The following is a 20,483-nucleotide window of genomic DNA, read 5'->3' on the forward strand; positions in this document are numbered from 1 at the left end:
TCCAGCCTTAAGGAATTCCCCTGAAGCTGCAGCGGAGAGACAGCGTGTCTGGGGGCTTGGGTTCTCTGCAAACCCAGTCTCTGTTATTGATCCTGCTACCATGCTCTTTGCATACCGCTGCAGACTTCTCTTGGATCCAGCCCTGCGGGATACTCCTGAAGCTGACGCTGAAAGAAGGCGTTGTGAAAACCCCAAGCTCAGGGCTTATCAGCAGTTTGTGTGGAGCAGTTTGAGTTCCAGTTCCAACCAAGATACGGACTCTAAGCCGAGTTTCAGCTCCAGCCAAGCTGCTGAGTCCACGCTGAGTTCCAGCCAAGAGCTTGAGCCTGCTCTGAGTCCCTGCCCAGAGTCTGAGTCTGCTCTGAGATCCTGCCAAGCGCCAGAGGCTGCTCTGAATGCCAGTCAAACTTCTGAGCCTGCGCTGAGTTCCAGCCAAGTGCCTGAGTCTGCTCTGGGTTCCTGCCCAGTGCCTGAGGCTGTTTTGAGTTCCAGCCCAGAGGATGCTGAGTCTGCTCCGAGTTCGAGCTCCAGCCAAGCTGTTCCTGAGTCTGCTCTGAGTTTGAGCTCCAGCCAAGTTGTTCCTGAGTCTGCTCCAAGTTTGAGCTCCAGCCCAGCTGTTCCTGAGTCCGCTCCGAGGTTGAGCTCCAGCCCAGCTGTTCCTGAGTCCGCTCCGAGGTTGAGTTCCAGCCCAGCTGTTCCTGAGTCTGCTCCAAGTTCAAGTTCCAGCCAAGAACCTGAAGCCAGTCCGAGGTCCAGTCTTGCTTCCAGTCCGAATTCCAGTCCAGCTACCCATGGTCATGTTTTGAAACTCCTCCCTCGGTTTCACCACTGTTACCCATGGAGACCGGAATCTCCCCGGGAGAGTGGGGGGGCCTTGAGGAGGGGGTACTGTCACGTTTGTGACTGCTTTCCTTGTGGGTGCACTCATTGCCCTCTGGTGGCCAGAACTGGTGGCTGCTATGGACTGTTGTCTGTCTTCCATGTTCCAGACTTCAGTGAGTCCGGTCCGGATTTTCCAGGTTGCCAGCCTTGCTCTGCTGGGTTGTTCTGGAACAGCACCCTTACTTGGCTGGTGATTTACTGCAGCTGTGGATCAGCTGCTGAGGGGCTTATTAGCTTCTGTGAGCCTTGCCTTGGTATCAAAGGTCATCCATGAGTTCCTGGTGGTTTGTTGGAGTTCCTCTGAAAGTTTCCTTTGTGTTGGACCCTGCCTGTTCCTGGACTTTGACTTTGCTTGCTTCCTGTGCCTGTGACCCTTGGCCTGGACCTGGACCTGGACTTTGCTTTCCGCCTGCCTATAGACTCTGGTTAGTTTATGGATTACCCGTGTTTGCTGCCGGCTCCTTTGACCTTGCTGTGCTACTGGATAATGTTTACTGTCTACTATTAAAGCCTCTTCTAGTTATATTCTGTGGTTCCTGCCTGTTGTGTTCAGCACTGCTTTCTGCTTGGGTGATTTGCCTGCTGCTGCCGCTCCTCGACAGTGGCCCAAGGGTTCACAAACCTAGTTCCGGCTTTGAGAACGTGACAGTAGCTGTGTTAATAAATTTTAATAAATACAAATAAAACACAAAATAGAAAATAAAGTGATACCTTCACTGATTTTAAAACATTTTTGATTCGCTTTCCTTCCTCAGGTCAGGAGAGGATACCATAACAGCTATACTGATTTGAGGCAGGTTTTGGCCTCTGAAAGCTAATTGAAAAAGGTATTAGGTTATTAAATAAAATATTTTCTGAAACGGCCTGGGTTTGAGCCAGGTGTGCCAGGGGCGGAGCCATGTGGAGTGGGTGGAGCCAATGTAAAGTGGGCGGGGCTGGGGCGTGTAGTAAAATCTCCCTCTCGAAAATTTTGATCCCTTGGCAGCTCTGAACCAGGGGCGTATCTGGACTCCGGCGGTAGGGGGGGCCAGGGCCAGAGCCAGAGAGAGGGGGCACATTTTAGCGCCCCCCCCCCCGCCGCCGCCCCCACCGCCGAGCCCCCACCGCCACCAATGACTTAGTCTCTCCACCCCCCTCCCGCCGCCAACCCTCCCCCGCTGCCGTTCTTACTTTTGCTGGCGGGGGACCCCAACCCCCGCCAGCCGAGGTCTGCTTCCACCTGCCGCTGCCTTCAAAACTTCTTCTTCAGCCGGCGGGGGACCCCAAACCCCCGCCAGCCGCCACGCGCTGTTTAAAATTCATCTTCGGCCTCCGTGGCCGTGCTGCTGGGATAGGCGGCGCTGTTGAAATCCACTTCGGAGTCTGACGTCGTTGTACGTTGTACGTGCTGCGACGTCAGACTCCGAAGTGGATTTCAACAGCGCCGCCTATCCCAGCAGCACGGCCACGGAGGCCGAAGATGAATTTTAAACAGCGCGGGGCGGCTGGCGGGGGTTTGGGGTCCCCCGCCGGCTGAAGAAGAAGTTTTGAAGGCAGCGGCAGGTGGAAGCAGACCTCGGCTGGCGGGGGTTGGGGTCCCCCGCCAGCAAAAGTAAGAACGGCAGCGGGGGAGGGTTGATGGCGGTAGGGGGGTCCAGGGCAAAATCTGCGGGGGCCCAGGCCCCTGAGGCCCCACGCAGATACGCCCCTGCTCTGAACAAATTACTACTCTATGAAAAGTTATTCCGTTATTATACTTCCTCTGTGTACATTCGTATGCTGCATGTTTGAAAAGGTGAGATTAAATAAAAATGCTACCTACAATAAAGGGCAGCAGCTCATAGGTTTGTTTACTTTGTTTTGAGTGAACGGGGATGACGCACGGCTGCACTGGGATCGTTCTGACGTCACTTCATCTCCTGTCTATTAAACCTCCTTGGATTCAACACGGACCACGGTTTATTGAACGTACGCCTCCTCTCGGCCACCATCTTTCGCGCGACGCGCGTTAGCTGTGCGTCAGGTACCGCCATTTTGAAAGATGGGGACTGTAGCGGAGGATGCGTCCGGGATTGCTTTTCGCACCTCAGACCAGGTAGTATAATTCAGGGATGTACAATGAGGTGTAAATGTTAGTTGGGAAAGGGTATGAGGAAATAGTAAATCTTACCTATTTTCTCATCTGTTTGATGTCACCATTGTAAACACTGGTAGTTTAGTATATTTTTATTTTTCAAGATTAGTAGGGACACGTACTTTAGTAGGTCTGAGAACACGTGGGGTTGGGGGGGGGGGGGGTTCTGTGTGAGAGTTGTGGGTATGTAGAGCACAAGATCCGTGGAAGGGGTGGGTATGGATGAGAGAGCCACAGGGTAGAAAGACGGAAGATGTGAGGCCGGGCAACAGCGATCATTATCTTAAAAGACAGACGCATGTGAACAGGAGGAGGTTAATAGGAAAGGATGTATATAAGACAGGTAGGAGAGATACTCTGAAGAAGTAGGGGATGATTAGGGGTGAATGTAGATCAAAAAGGATAATTGGGGGGACTGGGGGAGGACTAGGAGATATTTTTTCAGAGGAGATAATTGGGTGGGCGGAGTTAGACTGGAGATGTAAGAATGTTAGGGCGAGTGGATCATAATGGTTAGGATGGAGTTATAGTATGAGGATGGGTGGGGGGCGAGCGAGAAAGGATTCAGACTAATAGAGAATAGTGACTTAGTGAGGGGAAAATGAAGACCTCAGTGGGGGAGAGGTCCTATCAGCCAAACCGGATGAAGTAGGAAAGTAACAACCTAGTAGAAACTGGACCTGGGAATTGAGCTGTGTTCGTTTGTAAGATAGTTAGCATATAGCATCCAGTTGGAACTAGCTTTAGAAGGTGGCAGTAAAATTAATGTTGACAAATGAAAAATGGTGCACATAAGAACGAATACAAACTATAACTAGGTTCCACATTAGATGTTACTAGGGAATAATCTACGCATCATCGAAATCCAGTGCTCTTGGTGCAGCTGTGGCCAATAAAGCAAACAATGTAAGGAAAATAAACACGTTTTTTTTTTTTAAGATGCTGTAGAACACTCTGTTGAAATACATTTCTCTCTGATTTATCTAATTCTCAGGAAATGAAGTTTAAAAGGCCAGCAGATTTCATCGCTTGCTCTTTGGAGCCAGTGCCCTCCTTTATGCAGAATAAATTATGCAGCTCTTCCACAGAGCTGTGGCTTATTAAAGCTCCTGTGGATTTTAATCCTGAGTGGTAAGAGAAGTATTTTGGTCTCTAATTTTTTTGTTCTTCTGATACAGCAGGGGCTTTCAGACTTACTGTTACACTGCTGGGTAGGTTAACAACCCACAGCTCTCTTTACATATTATTTTGGGGAAATGCACTATGTACTTTTAGCCATAAAACCTGTCATACTGGGTCAGATGAAAGGCTCATCAAGCAGAATATCCTGTTAGCAGTAGTCAATCCAGATCACAAATATCTGGCAGGATCCCAGAACATAGGTTGATTTCTTACCCCCCAAGTCTACCTTGTTAATAATGTTTTATGGACTTTCTTTAAGGAGCTTATTCAAATTTTTTAAAAACTAATTATCTGCTTCCATAGCGTCCCACAGATCAAGCCAGAGACTAGTGGGTTATGTCCCTCTACCAGCAGATGGAGATAGAGAGAAATTCAGAGGTTTACTATATGTGGACATGTGCATCCATCTTAACCTCAGTATTTTCTCTATCTCAGCAGGTGGATGGACATCTGTGCACCTCTGGTGTGGTGGTTGCTCCTAACCTGTTCCCTCAGGCTTAGTTGAGCTGGGGGCTAGACATGACTGTGTTAGGCAGTTGGGGTACACCTTGTGGTGCCAGGTCCCTCCCCCCCCCCCCCCCCCTCATGATTCCCACCTCTCTGGGCTTCTTAGAGCATCTTGTTTTCCTGTGGCTTATGGCTTTGCATCCTCCTGCCTGTTCAAAAAAAAAAAAAAAAACACCTTTCAGTGAGGTTTTCTCTGTGTTGATCTACTGACACGGTAAGTTTGATACCTTGTCTCCTGCTGGATTGCTGCGTTCTGGCCTTTCTCTATGCAACTGTCGGGTTCCTTTCTCTGCTGCCGATGTGTATTTTTCTGTGCTATGTGCTCTCTCTGTCAGCTTTCCAGCGGGTTCGATTGTACTGCTATGGATGCGAGGCGGGGGGCCTCCCCGCGTTCCTCAGCAGGTCCGTTGGCAGTGGTGCTGTTTTGGTGGGCTCTGCGCCTCTCGTGTCCTCGGTCCGCCATTTTGAATTCCTCCCAACGCAGAGCAGGAGGCCTTCATATCCACCCCGCCTGTAGCAGTCGGTGAGCTAAGATGTGGGCGCCTTTCCGTTCTGTCTCAGGATGGTGTCCTGGTCTGCCTGCTGCTTGTCTTGGGCTAGCAGCAGGGTTGGGGGGGGGGGCGCTGTTTTTGGTTTCCTATCTGCTTGGGGATGTTTTCTCCAGATGTTGGATCCTGCAGTCCCCTTGTTAACCAGGCCACCGTATTGAGCCGGTCGGCCCCCTTTCCGTTGGAGTCTCCAGTTAAAAAAAAAAAAAAAAAAGCGGCGCCCCAGGAGTGCAGCTGCCTTAGCCTTCTTGGTTTCAGCTGCTGTATACTCCCCATCCTCCTCCTTGCTGGTGCCCTTCTGGGGTGGCAGCGCTGGGCTCTGTGGTCTGGGGTCCTGTACAGGGCGAGTTGTCATGCAGTACACCTTGAATTTGGGCTGGGACTGCAGGTGTGTGTTCGGCTGGCTTTTTTCCTCCTCGCCAGCCCTTAGTGGCCTTCCGTTCTTTGGTTGTCCCCGGCCCTGGCTCCTGTGGGTCCCTGTAGATCCTGGGTGAGTTAGGGGGGTGTGCATGCTGGGAGTGTTCTTGTGTCACACTGTCTATGGCCAGAGTAGACCTCTGTGCGTTGGTTGTTTTTAGGGTCGGTCTGAGGGGATTCCTGGAGCTCTTGATTCCCTAGGATCTCCTCAGTCCCCTTTCTCCTGTGGTCTTTCCAGGGAGCACCATCCCCTTTGGTGGTCTTTCTCTCTCCGATAGTGCTTTTAGGGGTTTGCCCTCCCCTCGGGGGTGTCGCTGCAGGAGTCACCTGGTCTTTGAGGGGGTGGGAACCAGTTTTTGGCATCCTTTGCATTGTTGGCCTTCCTGCCGGAAATTTGGTTCCGACTTGAGCAGCCTTCTGCTTTGATTACACCTGCCTGCTTTTTCTCGGCTGGGATACCTGGGGCACGCAGGGTTGGTTATGAGCTATGCTCTTGCGGCGAGTTTCATCTTGCCAGCTCGGCCGGGCTGTCTTATTGCATTGCAGCGGGGATGCTTTCTCAGGACACCTCTATTCCCATGAGGTGGCGCTCCTGCTGGTCTTTGAGTGGCTTCTCTTGAGCGGAGTGTGGAACCCAAGCTTTGGGGGGTTCCTATGCTGGAGGACAGAGCCCTGTTCTCTTCCAGGGTACTGGGTTTTTCTTCACAGTAGATGAGGTTGCCCTTCTCTTGCTGGTCAGGGGTTAGAAACAGGGCCCCATTTGCTGAATCGGTTGGGCCCCATCCTTTGGTTCCTGCTCTTCCTTCTGGAGAATTGGGACAGGCATCACCCACTCTTGCAGGTTCGAGGACTCCTTGTTTTTTTTGTCTTGGTGGGCAGATTGCTACAACTTCAGTTCAGGGGGTACCCATGTCACTGGGCATTGTGTTGTCTCTATCTGGCATGGGATGTGGTTTGCTTGTCCTTAGAGATAGGTCTTGACTCTTTTAAATGGTTGCACCTAGCCTCATCAGGGTCTTGCTGAGCATAACTTCACTCTGGGCTGTCAGCCTGCATCTGTGGGGTGTCAGTGTCTGACCTTGTCTCTGGGGGTCATTTCGGCGTGGCAGCCTTCCTTTGTGGCTGTCAGCCTTGCTTCAGTCGTCCCTGTACGCTGGGCATTGCTCTCTCGCTACGTCAATTCTTGCTCCAGTCTGGATGTCGAGCTGTGCTCCGTTCCCATGTGTTGGAACATTACTTTGCCTCTGGGCAACGAGCCTTGCTCCACTTCGGTACGTCAAGCTTTGCTACGAGCTTGGCCTCTGTGCGATGACCCTTGCTTGGCCCCTGTGCGTTGGGCCTTGCTCTGTCCCTGTGCCTTGAGCCTTGCTCTGCCTCTGTGCATCGAGTCTTGATCAGTTTCCATACGCCGAGCTCTGCTTCGTCACCAGGTGCATGGATGTTGAGCCTTGCCTTCTTGGAACCCGTTCCACCTATGCTGGTTGAGACTTTCTTCGTCTCGAACTGTTGGGGCATTACTCTGTCTTTGGCCGTCAGAGCATTCTCCGTTTTTGGCACTTGGCCTCCCCTTTTTGGTTCTGTATGTCGAACCTTGCTTAGGCTCCGGCCTTTTAGCCTTGTTCTGTGGCTGGTCAGCTAGCCTTCCCAGATATAGAGGCATCTGGCTTTCCTCTGTCTCTGCAGTTGGAATTGGTGACATATCTGCAACTCGAGTCTTGCTCCACTTCTGCTTGTCAGGCCTTGCTCCGTCGTTGCAGGGTGAAGCAGGCCCTGCCTCTAGAACTCGAGCCTGGCTTCATTTCTGGATGTTGAGCCCTGCTCCGTCTCTGCACGGCTCCGTCTCCTCACATTGAGCCTTGCCTGTTCCTGCATGGCGGGCTTCCCTTTGTCTAGGTGCATCGAGTTTTGCTCCGCCTCTTCGCATTGAGCCTTGCTCTGGTTATCAAGTATTACTCTTGTTCAGTGTGGCATTCATTGACCCGTCGCTGGGTGTCAAGCCTTGTTGGGCCTGCTCTGTATCTGAGAGTTGAGCATTTCTCCATCTCTGGACGTTGAGCATTGTTGAGCATTTCTCTTTCTCTGGACGTCCGGCCTTGTCGGCCTTTGTTCCGTCTTTGGATGTCTGGCCTTGTAGTGCCTCGCTCTGTCTCTGGATATTGAGCCTTGTTGGGCTTTGCTCCGTCGATGGCTGTTGCGCTGGGCACTGACCGTCTGTCTGACTCCAGCGGTGGTTGATGGAGTGTGGTCTGGCACAGGTTGCCCGCCTCCTTTCAGTCTTCAGCATTTTGGTCTGCAGTGGGAGGTCTGGGGTTTCCCGTCTCTGGGCATTGATTTGGTTTCCTCTGATGTTCGAGCTTTGCTCCTCACTGGGAGGTCAGGCCTTGAGCCATTTCTGAATGAGGGGCATTGTCCGGGTCTGGGGAATGTGTCTTCCTCTGTCTCTATGGAGCATACAGTGTTCCCTCTGGGATAGTGCGTTCACTCCTTATTGGGAGCATACGTCTTATTTCGAGGGTTTGAATGTGTCTCTCTACTGCTCTCTGAAGATCTCGTCCTCAAGGTTTCTCTCAGCCTAGAGTCTTGTTCTGATTTTGCAGGTTGAGCCTTCTTAGTGTCTGTCGATTCATTTGGTGGCGCTTCTATGGTCCCACCCAACTTGGGGACTGCTTTGGTACAGCCCACTAGTGTCTGGATTGATCTGTGGCACACTGTGGAAGGTAAAATTAGTCCTTACCTGATAATTTTCTTTCCATTAGTCCCAACAGATCCAGAGGCCCGCCCTATGTTGATCTTGGCTGAGTATTCTTTTCACTCGCTCGGATCCGTTATTTTCTTCCTCCTGTTCATTTAGGATGCTTGGAGAAGGACACCCATCATACTGCAGTTTCCCACTTTGGATGTTTCCCTCCTATAAAGCCTACATTGGCTTTATAGAGGCAGGAAGGTCCTTCAGTTTGTTTCCTCTTTTATCTTCCGCTGCTTTGGTATCGACAATACTTAGGTTAAGATGGCTGCACATGTCTACATATAGTAAACCTCTGAAGTTCTCTCTATCTCCACCTGCTGGTAGAGGGACATAACCCACTAGTCTCTGGATTGATCTTTTGGGACTAATGGAAAGAAAATTCAGGTAAGGACTAATTTTACCTTTTACTAGCCCTTGAGTAACAAATTCTAGAGCATAATTATGCATGTAGTGAAAATGTATTTTCTATAGTTCGTTTTAAATATGCTATTTAGTAACTTCATGGTATGTTCCTAGTCCCTGTACCATTTTGAAAGAATACACATTCAGTCAGTATTTACCTATTGCACTCCACTTGGGATGTTATTTATTTATTTATTTTGATCATTTATATCCCGCCGTTTGCCGCAGTTTTGCAGCCTCAAAGCGGCTTACAATGAACCATTAAAATAAATGCAATGAGAACTGAGAGGGTAGAAGGAACAGAGAGATAAAGGAAGGGAATATAAATACAATCTTAAACCAAATAAATAGGTAGGCAGGGCGATAGAGGGCAAGCTGTTAGGGAAGGGAATATGTCCAAATGACTTCAGTTCGGTTGGCTTCCTGCAGTGGAGTCACTGGGAGAGCCAGCAGGGTAGGCTCTTCGGAATAACATGGTCTTCAGTGATTTCCGGAATGTCGGATGATCTGCAATGGTTTTGATGGGCCTTGGTAAAGAGTTCCAAAACTGAGTCCCAAGGAAAGAGAAGGAGGTGGCGTATGCAGTTTTGTACTTGACTCCAGTGCAGTTTGGATAGTGGAGGGTAAGATACAAGCGGGCGAGATGGGACGCATTCCGGAGCGGTAGGGAGATGAGAGCCATCATATAGCCAGGTACTTCGCCGTAAAGGATTTGGTGTACTAGAGAGCAAAGTTTGAAGGTGATACGTTCTGTGACAGGGAGCCAATGTAACTTTCGTCGAAGGGGCATGGCAGGCTCGAACTTGGAAGTACTACAAACCAATCTTGCCGCTGTGTTTTGGGCAGTCTGCAGCGTCTTAAGCAGTTGCCGTTTGCATCCGGCATACACTCCGTTACAGTAGTCCAGTTGGCGTAGTACGATGGATTGTATGAGGCTCCTGAAGACCTCTCGAGGGAAAAACGGTTTTATTCTTTTTAGTTTCCACAGCGAGAACATCATCTTCTTTGTGGTGGCATGAACGTGTTGCTTGAGAGACAGCGAGCGGTCAAGGGTGACTCCCAAAATTTTGAGGCTTATCTAATATGGGGAGGCTTAAGGTGGAGGTAACTAGTGTGGGAGGCCTCTACCTGTTGTGCTGAGAAGTTAATAGTAGGCAGTGGGTTTTGTCAGTATTCAGTTTGAGCTTGAAAGAAGATGCCCAAAAGTACATTGTAGTTAAACAATGGTCCACTTCTCTTGAGATCTCTGACAAGTCGGTTTTGAAGGGAATGTAGATAGTAATGTCATCAGCATAAATATGCGGGTTAAATCCTAGGTTACTTAAGGTCTTGGCCAGTGAAATCAACATATTGAAGAGAGTAGGCGACAGTGGAGAGCCTTGAGGGACACCACAGGTAGCTATCCACGATTTCAAGAGAACTGAGTTGGCGATTACCTGGTAGGTTCTGGCAGAACGGAAGCCCTTGATCCAGTTATGAACATGTCCATAAATTCCTAAGCTATCGAGGAGGTTCAGCAGTATGTCATGATCAACCATGTCAAAAGCACTCGACATATCGAACTGTAATAACAGAAGACTTTTCCCGCGGGCTATCTCTTGCCGAAAGCTGTTGAGTAAAGTAATGAGCACGGTTTTGGTGCTGTGGTGCGAACGAAACCCAGACTGAGATTCATGGAATACGGAAAACTGGTCAAGGAAGTCTGTAAGTTGTTTCGTCACCATGCTTTCCATTATTTTTACAAAAAGAGGTATTGAGGCAATAGGGCGATAATTAGTAAGATCACTATTCTTTTTCTTGGGGTCCTTTGGGACTGGAGTGAGTAATATATTGCAATGCAATGCAGCGAATAGACCACGCTCCAGCATAAAGTTGAGATAGGTTGTAAGGTCCACAAGAAAGCATGGAGGTGCAGACTTGAGCAGGTAGTTAGGACAGGGGTCAAGACGACAATATGTCTTCGAAAATTTGTGAAACCCCTTGGTGACATCCTCCAAGGTGAGTGGGGCAAAGGTAGACAAGAAACAGTCCGCTGGATGCTCTCCGGGTGTAGGCGTGAGAGACTGGAGAAAGGAATCAATATCAACATTTGTCTGTAGGATCGTTTTGTGTAGGTTTGCAATTTTTTCTTGGAAGTAGGTTGCAAGATCATCAGCAGGTGGTATAGTTGAACAAGTGGTGGTTAATGAGTTACAATCTGTTAATTTATTGACAAAGTAAAATAGTTTCCTTAAGTCTCTGAAGGCTGGACCTAGTTTTGTTTTGTAATACTGTCGTTTGGATTGGCGGATGGAATATTTATAATTTCGCTGTGCTAATTTCCACGTGTGAAGAGTATGCTCAGTTTTGTTTCCTCTCCAGGCCCGCTCCGCACGTCGAGTAAGTATTTTGAGAGTTCAGAGATCTTCATTATACCAAGGTGTCAAGTTCTTCCGGTGCGTAGTACGAGCGCGGACTGGAGCTAAAGCATCTAGGACGGTACTGCACCTAGTGTCCCAGTCGAAGTGGAAGGAGGTAGAATCTGTAGTAGCTGTCCAGTGGGTGTTATATACTTTTATCTCCCCTCAGCCTTTTCCAAGCTGAAAAGTCCTAGTCTCTTTAGCCTTTTCTGGCCCTCAAAGGGAAGTTATTTCATCTCCTTTATCATTTTGGTCACCTCGGGACCTTTTCATTATATCCTTTTATTTTTTGAGATTTGGCAGCCAGATTTGCACATAGTACTCAAAGTGCATTTGTACTGTGGAGAGAGGCATTACACATTTTCTGTTTGCAGCCACCCTGTCTTTCCTCCTCACCCCACAACCTCTTCCTTATTCATCTTGGCACCATAACAAAAAAAAAAAAAAAAAAGTCTGCCGTTGCCTACTAAGGACATTCTCCCTCCACCTTTTCTCAGGCCTCAGTGCAGTAGCAGTGCATTTTAAAATGGTGCACTAAGCTTAACATATAGGGCTAGATTCAGTAAATGGCATGCAAATTTGGGTGCTGGGAAAAATTGGTGCTTCCTTGTTATCAAGCAGATGTAGCCATTACAGATGGGTTGTGTCCATCAACCAGCAGAGGGAGATAGAGAGCACACTTTTTTCAGTGCCTCATACCAGCTTGCTCCACTGCCTTTCTTCAGTATTCTCTATCTCCCCTAGCAGAGTGGCTGCAGCTTCTTCCAGCTCCATCTAAAATCTGCCTGGAGGTTGCTCCTGTGCTTTTGCCAGTTGTTAGCAGGGGTGTTGGAGGCTATAGCAGCTTCACTTTAAAGGCACATAGGTTCGCCCTTTCCCTGCCTTACCCATACCTCCGTGGATGTGGACACATTGCTTAGCTTTCCCTGTCCTTCCCCACCAACAGTGGATGCAGGCACATAGGTTCGCCTTTTCCCTGCCTTTCCCACTCACCTGAGCCTCCGGAGTTCTATTTATCTCTGCTTTCCTCACAGCGTTAAAAAAAAAAAAAAAGGAACAGAGGTTTTTCCTTGCCTTTTTCTGTGGGACCGGAGCTGTGATACTCGGTCCAGTGAGGTAAGAGTGTTTTTTGACTCCTCCGGGGTGGGCCCGTGATCGGGGCGATTTTGGCGCGAACCCATTTTGAATTTTACCGCCATTTGCGGCGATGGCTGCGGAGACAGTAAAGCGCTGTTCCAAGTGTGGCAAGCGCAGATCAGCAGCGGGGCTCTGTAAATCGTGCTGTACAGACGTTAGAGCCGGCCCGAACATGGCGAGCGACGATTCTTCGCGCTCTGAGCTGGCAGTGGGCGCCATTTTGAATTTACCACATGGCGCGACCTCCGCTGAGACGGAGAGTCCTGAGCCCGGAGTGAGGCTGATATGGGAGCTACTAGCCCCGGCAGAGATCCGGGTGCCCAGGGTGAGTTTTTCTCCCCTGATTTTGTCTTATTAATGCATAAAGCATACATGCTTAAAAGAGCTCTCCCACAAAGCCCGGCATGGGCCCCTTCTAATGCCCCCCCCCCCCGGTGGATTCTAGCCTGGGTATGCCCTCTGAGGCGTTATTCCCTGATAATTGGCAGAATATGAAGATTCCCCTTCAGAGAGTGCTGCACCTCCATTTCCCCCCCCCCCCCCCCCCCCCCCTTGGTCGGGCTGCGAGGATTCGGAGGACTCTGGCAGGCCTTCATGGTCTGAGGAGCCAGAGTCTGGTGCAGAAGTGACTCAGGATCTGGACGATCCCTCCGCGGTGAGGATTTTCCACCGTGATGAGCTGCCAGCGCTTATTTCTGATGCCCTGCAGGCTCTCTCTATTGAGGACCCTGCTAGTGGCACAGCCTCCTCTGTGAATCCTAGGATGGCTAGTACCAAAAAGCCTGCTCAAGCCTTTCCTTTGCATGACTCCATCCAAGAGCTTATTTCGGCTCAATGGGCTGACCCCGAGGGACCTTTGAAAGTTTCCAGGGCTATGGGGCAATTATACCCTCTGAGTGAGGAGCATATGGCTCACTTTGCTATGCCTAAAGTGGATGCCCTAGTCACAGCTGTGACAAAGAACTACCCTCCCTGTTGAAGGAGGTGTTGCCCTGAAGGATATTCAAGACCATAGACTGGAATCAGCACTTAAACGGTCATTTGAAATTGTAGGTCTCACTATTCGAGCGTCTGCATGCAGTTGTTATGTTGCTAGAGCCTGCCTGGCTTAGTTGCAACAGGCAGTGGAACAGCCCGGTGATGGGAGCGGAGCCCTTTTCAGATGTGGCTCCGCGGATGGAGTCAGCCTTGTCCTTTCTTGCTGACGCCCTTTATGATATTGTCAGAGCTTCGGCTAAACACATGGCAGTAGCAGTGGCGGCTCGCCGTCTTCTTTGGCTACGGCATTGGGCGGCGGACATGGCCTCTAAGCAAAGGTTGGTGAAGTTGCCCTTTCAAGGCCTTCTCCTGTTTGGTGAGGAGTTGGAGAAAATTGTGAAGGGCCTGGGTGAGGCTAAACCCCAGCGCTTGCCCGAAGATAGGCCTCGGCCTTCTAAGGGTGCGGCGGTCCACTCCTCTTACAGACCTCGCTTCCGTGAAGCTCGAAGGTACCGCCCGGGGCGCTCTGCTGGGTTCACTTCTCGTGCCCGTTTTCAGCAGAGGAACTCCTTTCGCTCGGACAAACGTTCCACAGCCACTGGCTCAAGGCCTGGAGTTCAGGGGCGACCCTCAATGTTGGTGCGCCGGCCCTCTCCTCGAGTCCTGTCATCAGAGGACGTCTTTCCCTCTTTGCTGAGGAGTGGGCCAACATTTCCTCGGATCAGTGGGTCTTGGACCTGATCAGAGACGGTTATAGAATAGAATTCGACACCCCTGTAAGAGACGTGTTTGTGGAGTCCCAATGCGGTTCTGCCGCCAAATGGGCGGCGGTAGAGAAGACTTTACGAGGTCTGATTCAGATAGGGGCCGTGTCCCCGGTACCTCCCGCCGAACACGGCTGCGGCCGCTACTCCATCTACTTTGTGGTGCCGCGAAAAGGAGGGTCTTTTCGCCCTATTCTGGACTTAAAAGAATTAAACAAGTCCCTGAGAGTGTGGCATTTTCACATGGAAACCCTGCGCTCCGTCATTGCGGCAGTACAGCCAGGAGAGTTTCTCACGTGTCTGGACTTGAAAGAAGCTTACTTGCACATTCCAATTTGGCCCCCGCACCAGAAGTTTCTGAGGTTTGCGGTGATGGGAAAGCATTTCCAGTTCCGGGCCTTGCCTTTTGGCCTCGCCACAGCTCCCCGCACCTTTTCGAAGGTTATGGTGGTAGTAGCTGCCTTTCTAAGACGAGAGGGTATTCGGGTTCACCCGAACCTGGAAGACTGGCTCATTAGAGCAAACTCTGCTGCAGACAGTCAGCATGTAACAGCCAGAGTGGTCTCAGTACTTCAATCTCTAGGCTGGGTCGTCAATATGGCCAAAGGTCACCTGACCCTCTCGCAGTCTCTAGAATATTTGGGAGCCAGGTTCGACACAGCCTCGGGGTATGTGTACCTACCCGAGCAAAGGCGGTGCAAGCTTCAGAATCAGGTCCGTCTGCTCATGAGGATGCCCCGCCCGCGAGCTTGGGACATTGTCCAGCTGCTTGGATCGATGACGGCCACAATGGAAAACTGGTGCCCTGGGCAAGAGCGCACCTGAGACCTCTACAGTATGCTCTACTCCAAAGATGGTCTCCAGTATCTCAGGATTACCAATGCAGACTCTCTTGGCTCCCTGCGGCCCGACTCAGCATGGAGTGGTGGCTCTCAGACAGTATGCTGCGGCGAGGAATGCCGCTGGCGCTCCCCGATTGGTGCCTAGTGGTGACAGATGCCAGTCTGAAAGGCTGGGGCGCACATTGCAAGGGGAAGCATGCCCAGGGTCTATGGACACCTGAGGAGTCGGAGTGGTCCATCAACCGCCTAGAGTTGAAAGCGGTGTTTCAGGCGCTTCTGGCCTTTCAAGTGACCCTGGAAGGATTGGCTGTCCGAGTGATGTCGGACAACACGACAGCAGTGGCCTACATAAATCAACAAGGCGGCACTCAGTGCAGAGCTCTAGCCGCGCAGGCCGAACAAATTTGCCACTGAGCCGTGCTGCATCTACAGTTTCTGTCGGCAGCTCACATTGCAGGTCAGAGCAGCGTGCAAGCCGATTATCTAAGCAGGCATCAGATCGATCCAGCAGAGTGGGAACTAGCAGACGAAGTGTTTCTGCAGATATGTGCCAAGTGGGACAAGCCCGTGATCGATCTAATGGTGACAAGCACCAATGCCAAAGTCCCATGCTTCTTCAGCAGACGGAGAGATCCTCGCGCGGCGGGGTTGGATGCCTTGGCTCAACCCTGGCCTCCGGGCCTACTGTATGTCTTCCCTCCATGGCCCTTGATAGGGCGAGTGCTCCTGCGGATTTGGCTGAATCCAGGAGAAGTGGTTCTCGTTGCCCCGGATTGGCCCAGGAGGCCTTGGTATGCGGACCTCCGACAGATGCTCGTAGAAGATCCCCTTTAGTTACCTCTGGTTCCCAACCTGTTGTCACAGGGTCCGGTGACCATGGAGGACGCCGGCCGATTTGGTCTTATGGCCTGGCGATTTTGAGGGCGCAATTGAGAGGCAGAGGCTATTCCAATAAAGTAATTACCACTCTCCTGCAAGCCCGCAAGCGTTCCACTTCCGTGGCTTATGCCAGGATTTGGCGCCAGTTTGATGTCTGGTGTGCTTCTAGAGAGATTACACCCCTGCGGGCTCCTGTCTCGCCAATTCTGGACTTTTTGCAGGATGGTGTACAAAAAGGCTTGGCCTATAATTCCCTGCTGGTGCAAGTGGCAGCGTTGGCCTCCCTGCGTGGCAAGGTTGAAGGCGTGTCTTTAGCTGCTGATCCGGATGTGGCACGGTTTCTTAGAGGGGTGCTTCGGCTCCTTCCTCCCAGCTTGGAACCTGGGGCTAGTGCTGAAGGCCCTTCAGGGTGCTCCCTTTGAACCGCTTTGGCGTGCTTCAGAGAAAGATTTGACACTGAAGGCCGTCTTGTTAGTGGCCATTACTTTGGCGAGACGGGTGTCAGAGCTCCAGGCGCTGTCCTGTAGAGACCCTTTTCTGCAGTTTTCAGAGTCTGGGGTCACGGTTCGGACCGTGCCTTCCTTCTTGCCTAAGGTGTTTTCAGCGTTTCACCTAAACCAACCTATTTTCTTGCCCTCCTTTGTCGAGGAGGAGTTTGCAGAATCTTTTGGGCATTTGCACCTGTTGGACGTGCGCAGGACTCTGCTGCAGTATCTGCGAGTTACTAACTCTTTCAGGACCTCTGATCATCTGTTTGTTTTGCTATCAGGTCCTCGCAGAGGGTCTCCAGCGTCTAAATCCACTATTGCCCGCTGGCTTAAAGAATCTATCTTTTTCAGCTTATTGCTTGCCGGCTGGCCTCCGCCTGATGCCTTTAAGGCGCATTCCACTAGAGGAATTTCCTCTTCTTGGGCTGAAACTGGAGCACTCTCTCTTCAAGAGATTTGTAGTGCAGCAACATGGGCGTCTAACTCTCTTTTGCCCGACATTACAGGCTGGATGTGGCTGCCAGGAGGGACGCACGTTTTGGAGCGCAAGTGCTAGCGTGTGATGTGGCTTGTTCCCACCCTATCTAGGTATTGCTTTGTTACATCCCATCTGTAATGGCTGCATCTGCTTGATGACAGGGAAGGGAAAATTAGGTTCTTACCGTGATAATTTTCTTTCCTTTAGTCATAGCAGATGCAGCCATGATCCCTCCCTGTCTGATGCTATCTGCTGTAAATCTATTTCAGGTTCTGTTCGTGTTTCCTGGCGATTCCGTCCTTGGGAGAAAGTCGGAAAACAGTCTTCAGGATTCTTGTTCAATTAAAGGAGGATGACTTAATTCCCTCCAGTTTCATGTTTTGGAGGATGAGTTTATTCCCTCCGGGAGGATGAGTTTATTTTATTCCCTCCAGTTATGTCTCAGTGGAGGATGAGTTTATGCCCTCCGGGAGGATGTTCCATTCCCTCCATTCTGAGTTAATGCCCTTTGTTGTAGGGCCATCGTTCGCTGTGAGGAAAGCTCATGTTATTCCCATTGCGGTTTGCCATACTGCTTTGGAAGCTTCAAATACTGAAGAGAGGCAGTGGAGCAAGCTGGTATGAGGCACTGAAAAAAGTGTGCTCTCTATCGCCCTCTGCTGGTTGATGGACACAACCCATCTGTAATGGCTGCATCATCTATGACTAAAGGAAAGAAAATTATCACGGTAAGAACCTAATTTTCTCTTAGCAGTATTCTATAAAGGATACTGGGATAAGCACCATATACAGAATAGTATGTAGTACTGATTTCTGCAACTAAAATAAAGTGCTAGGACTTATGCCTGCTGAAATCAGGTGTAAATCTTGGTGCACAAGTTGGGTGCACATCTCCCCAATTCTCTAACACTGTGTGTAACTTTTGGGAATGCTCAAACCCCCTTTTGAGTTGTGTGCAAGAGAACTTAGGTGTGGCGCTTTATAAAATCGTGGATAGGCAGTTGCACCCCTAATTCCTAATTGGTGCTCAATTGCAGTTAATTGGTTTATTAACCCATTAATTTGTGCATACATCTTGGGATTGCACCTACATTTTGGCACTCTTTATAGGATCTGGGGGATAGTGTTAAGCACCTGTTTATGAAAAAAAAACCTTATTCTTATGATCCTCTCCCCTTAGCTTAGTGGCTTAGCCCCACGTTGTGGCAAAATCATCTGGAACTGAATTATATCTGGTGGGGAGTGGGATGGGGTTTATTTTCAATTTCTTTGCTAATGTGGAACCTAATTATAGTTTCCATTTGTTCCTTATGTGCATCATTTTGCATTTGTGAATATTAATTTTCATCTGCCATTTGGATGCCCAGTCTTGCAAATCCTCTTATGATTTAACAGCTTTGAATAATTTGGTTTCATCTGCAAATTTGTTAACCTCATTCGGTTAGGAAAGAAATGGAGAACAAAACTGAGAATATTACAATGCCTTTGTACTGCTCCATGGCTTGACTGCACCTTGTATATTGTGTGCACTTTTGGTCACTGCATCTCAAAGATATAACAGAATTAGAAAAGGTACAGAGAAGGTTGACAAAAATGATAAAAGGGATGGGATGACTTCCCTATGAGGAAAGGCTAAAGAGACGAGGGCTCTTCAGCTTGGAAAAGAGATGGCTGAAGGAAGATATGTGACCATCTCTAGAAAAAGGTGACTAAAGTCACCAGAAACAAAAAAGAGGTTAGAGCAAACAATTTGCAATACACCAGTCCAAATCTCATCCTTTTATGTGGAAAAAAATAAAAAAAGATACAGAAGTTCAAACATGTAACTTTTAAAATCTGCTTATGGACCACGACATGAAAATTCGTCCTTCCTTGTCATCAGCAGCAGATGAATGCATTACGAATGGGTTGTGTCCACCTACCAGCAGGGGGAGATAGAGAACACTGAAAACCATAGTGCCTCTAGGACGGCTAGCTCCATCTGCCTCTCAGTATTTCTCTGTCTCCCAGCAGGGTAGGACGCAGCTTGTTCAGCTCCTTGAAAATTTCTGCCTGGGGAGGCTCCTGTGCTTGGCCAGTTGAGCTGGGGTGTTGTGGCTGGTGGTGCCCACTTTAAAGGCATATAGGTTCGCCCTTTCCCTGCCTTACCCATTGTGGATGCAGGCACATAGGTTTGCCCTTTCCCTGCCTTTCCCACTTCCCCCTTGTGGATGTAGGCATATAGGTTCGCCCTGTCTCTGCCTTTCCCACTCTCTACTGCCTCTGGAGTACCTCTGTAGCTGTTTGCCTCCAACTTTCCTCACTGCGTAAAAAAAAAAGACACGCTTTTTATGCGCTGCTATTCTGAGGCTTTTATTGACTTGCAGCATGACCGGAGCTCGGTGGACTCGGTCCTTTGAGGTAAGAGCGGTACTCAGCTCCTCCGGGGAAGGCCCGCGGACGGCGTTCCGATCGGGGTGATTTTGGCGCAAAGCCGCCATTTTGTATTTTATTCCGCCGTTTTTCGGCGATGGCTGCTGAGGGAGTTAAGCGCTGTTCCTGTTGTGGCAAGTGCAGATCAGCAGCGGGGCTCTGTAAAACGTGCTGTATAGACGGTAGAGCCAGTATGAGCATGGCGAGTGATGAGTCTTCCCGCTCAATGGAGCTGGCAGCGGGTGCCATCTTGGAAGCGCCGCATGGCTCGACCCCCGCGATTGCGGAGGAGTCTGTGAGCAGAGGGGGGCGCCTTGTGCCGAGGCTACCAGAAGAGCTGTGTTCCCTGTAGGTCCTAATTCGGAGACGGGAGGTCAGGCTGCGTTTTTCTCCCCTGAGTTTGTGCTTATTTTACATAAAACCTTCATGCTGAAAAGAGCTCTGCCGCAGGTGTCTGATACTGTGTTGCTACCTGGTCTCCCTCTGATTGATGATGGCCCGGGGCAGATGTCAGAAGATGCCCCTGAGCGTTGGATGCAGGCTAAACATAGACGGGTAAATTCCCCGTCGGAGAGTGGCGCACCTCCCCCCCCTCCCCCCCGTGGTCGGGCTGTGGGGACTCTGAGGGATCTGGCAGGCCTTCGTGGTCTGAGGAGCCAGAGGAAGGTGCTGGTTTGCCACTGGATCTGGATGATCCCACTGCGGTTCGGGTTTTCCACCGCGATGAGCTGCCAGCGCTTATCTCTGATGCCTTACAGGCCCTCTCTATTGATGATCCTGTTCAAGGCGAGGCCTCCTCTGGTAATCCGAGGATGGCGAGTACTAAGAAGCCTGCTCGAGCCTTTCCTTTGCATGACTCCATCCAAGAGCTTATTTCTGCTCAGTGGGCTGACCCAGAGGGGCCCTTGAAAGTGGCCAGGGTGATGGGGCATCTTTACCCTCTGAGTGAGGAGCACTTGGCCCGTTTTGGGATGCCTAAAGTGGATGCCTTAGTCATGGCTGTGACAAAAAAGACCACCCTCCCAGTAGAGGGAGAGGTCGCCCTGAAGGACATTCAGGACCGGCGCCTGGAATCAGCGCTAAAACGGCCCTTTGAGATTTCGGGCCTAGCCTTAAGGGCGTCTGTTTGCAGTTCTTATGCTGCTCGAGCCTGCCTTTCTTGGTTACAACAGGCAGTGGAACAGCCCGTGGATGGTGCAGAGTCCCTCGCTGAGGTTGCACCGCGCATGGAGTCGGCCTTGTCATTTTTAGCTGACGCCCTCTGTGATCTGGTCAGAGCTTCGGCTAAACAGATGTCTGTGGCGGTGTC

At 50.3% G+C, this 20,483-nt stretch overlaps 1 protein-coding gene across 6 annotated transcripts in view; it reads left to right on the forward strand.

The window, feature by feature from the left end:
* Window positions 1-1,268: 1,268 nt before the first annotated feature.
* The window catches only part of CD3EAP (CD3e molecule associated protein), a 52,472-nt gene continuing 33,257 nt past the window's right edge, over window positions 1,269-20,483 (forward strand). Inside the window, exons 1-2 of one of the 6 annotated variants that reach the window (XM_030219384.1) lie at window positions 1,269-1,307; window positions 3,990-4,126. In XM_030219384.1, the coding sequence (XP_030075244.1) occupies window positions 3,993-4,126 (134 nt within the window). In that variant the 5' untranslated portion in view covers window positions 1,269-1,307; window positions 3,990-3,992. Of the gene's footprint in view, window positions 1,308-2,594; window positions 2,657-2,830; window positions 2,957-3,499; window positions 3,902-3,989; window positions 4,127-20,483 lie in introns of those variants that run through there. The other 5 variants (XM_030219382.1, XM_030219388.1, XM_030219383.1 and 2 more) reach the window with 5 other exon arrangements.

This window comes from Microcaecilia unicolor, chromosome 11 (genome assembly GCF_901765095.1).
Source record: "Microcaecilia unicolor chromosome 11, aMicUni1.1, whole genome shotgun sequence".
NCBI classification, from domain to species: Eukaryota; Metazoa; Chordata; class Amphibia; order Gymnophiona; family Siphonopidae; genus Microcaecilia; species Microcaecilia unicolor.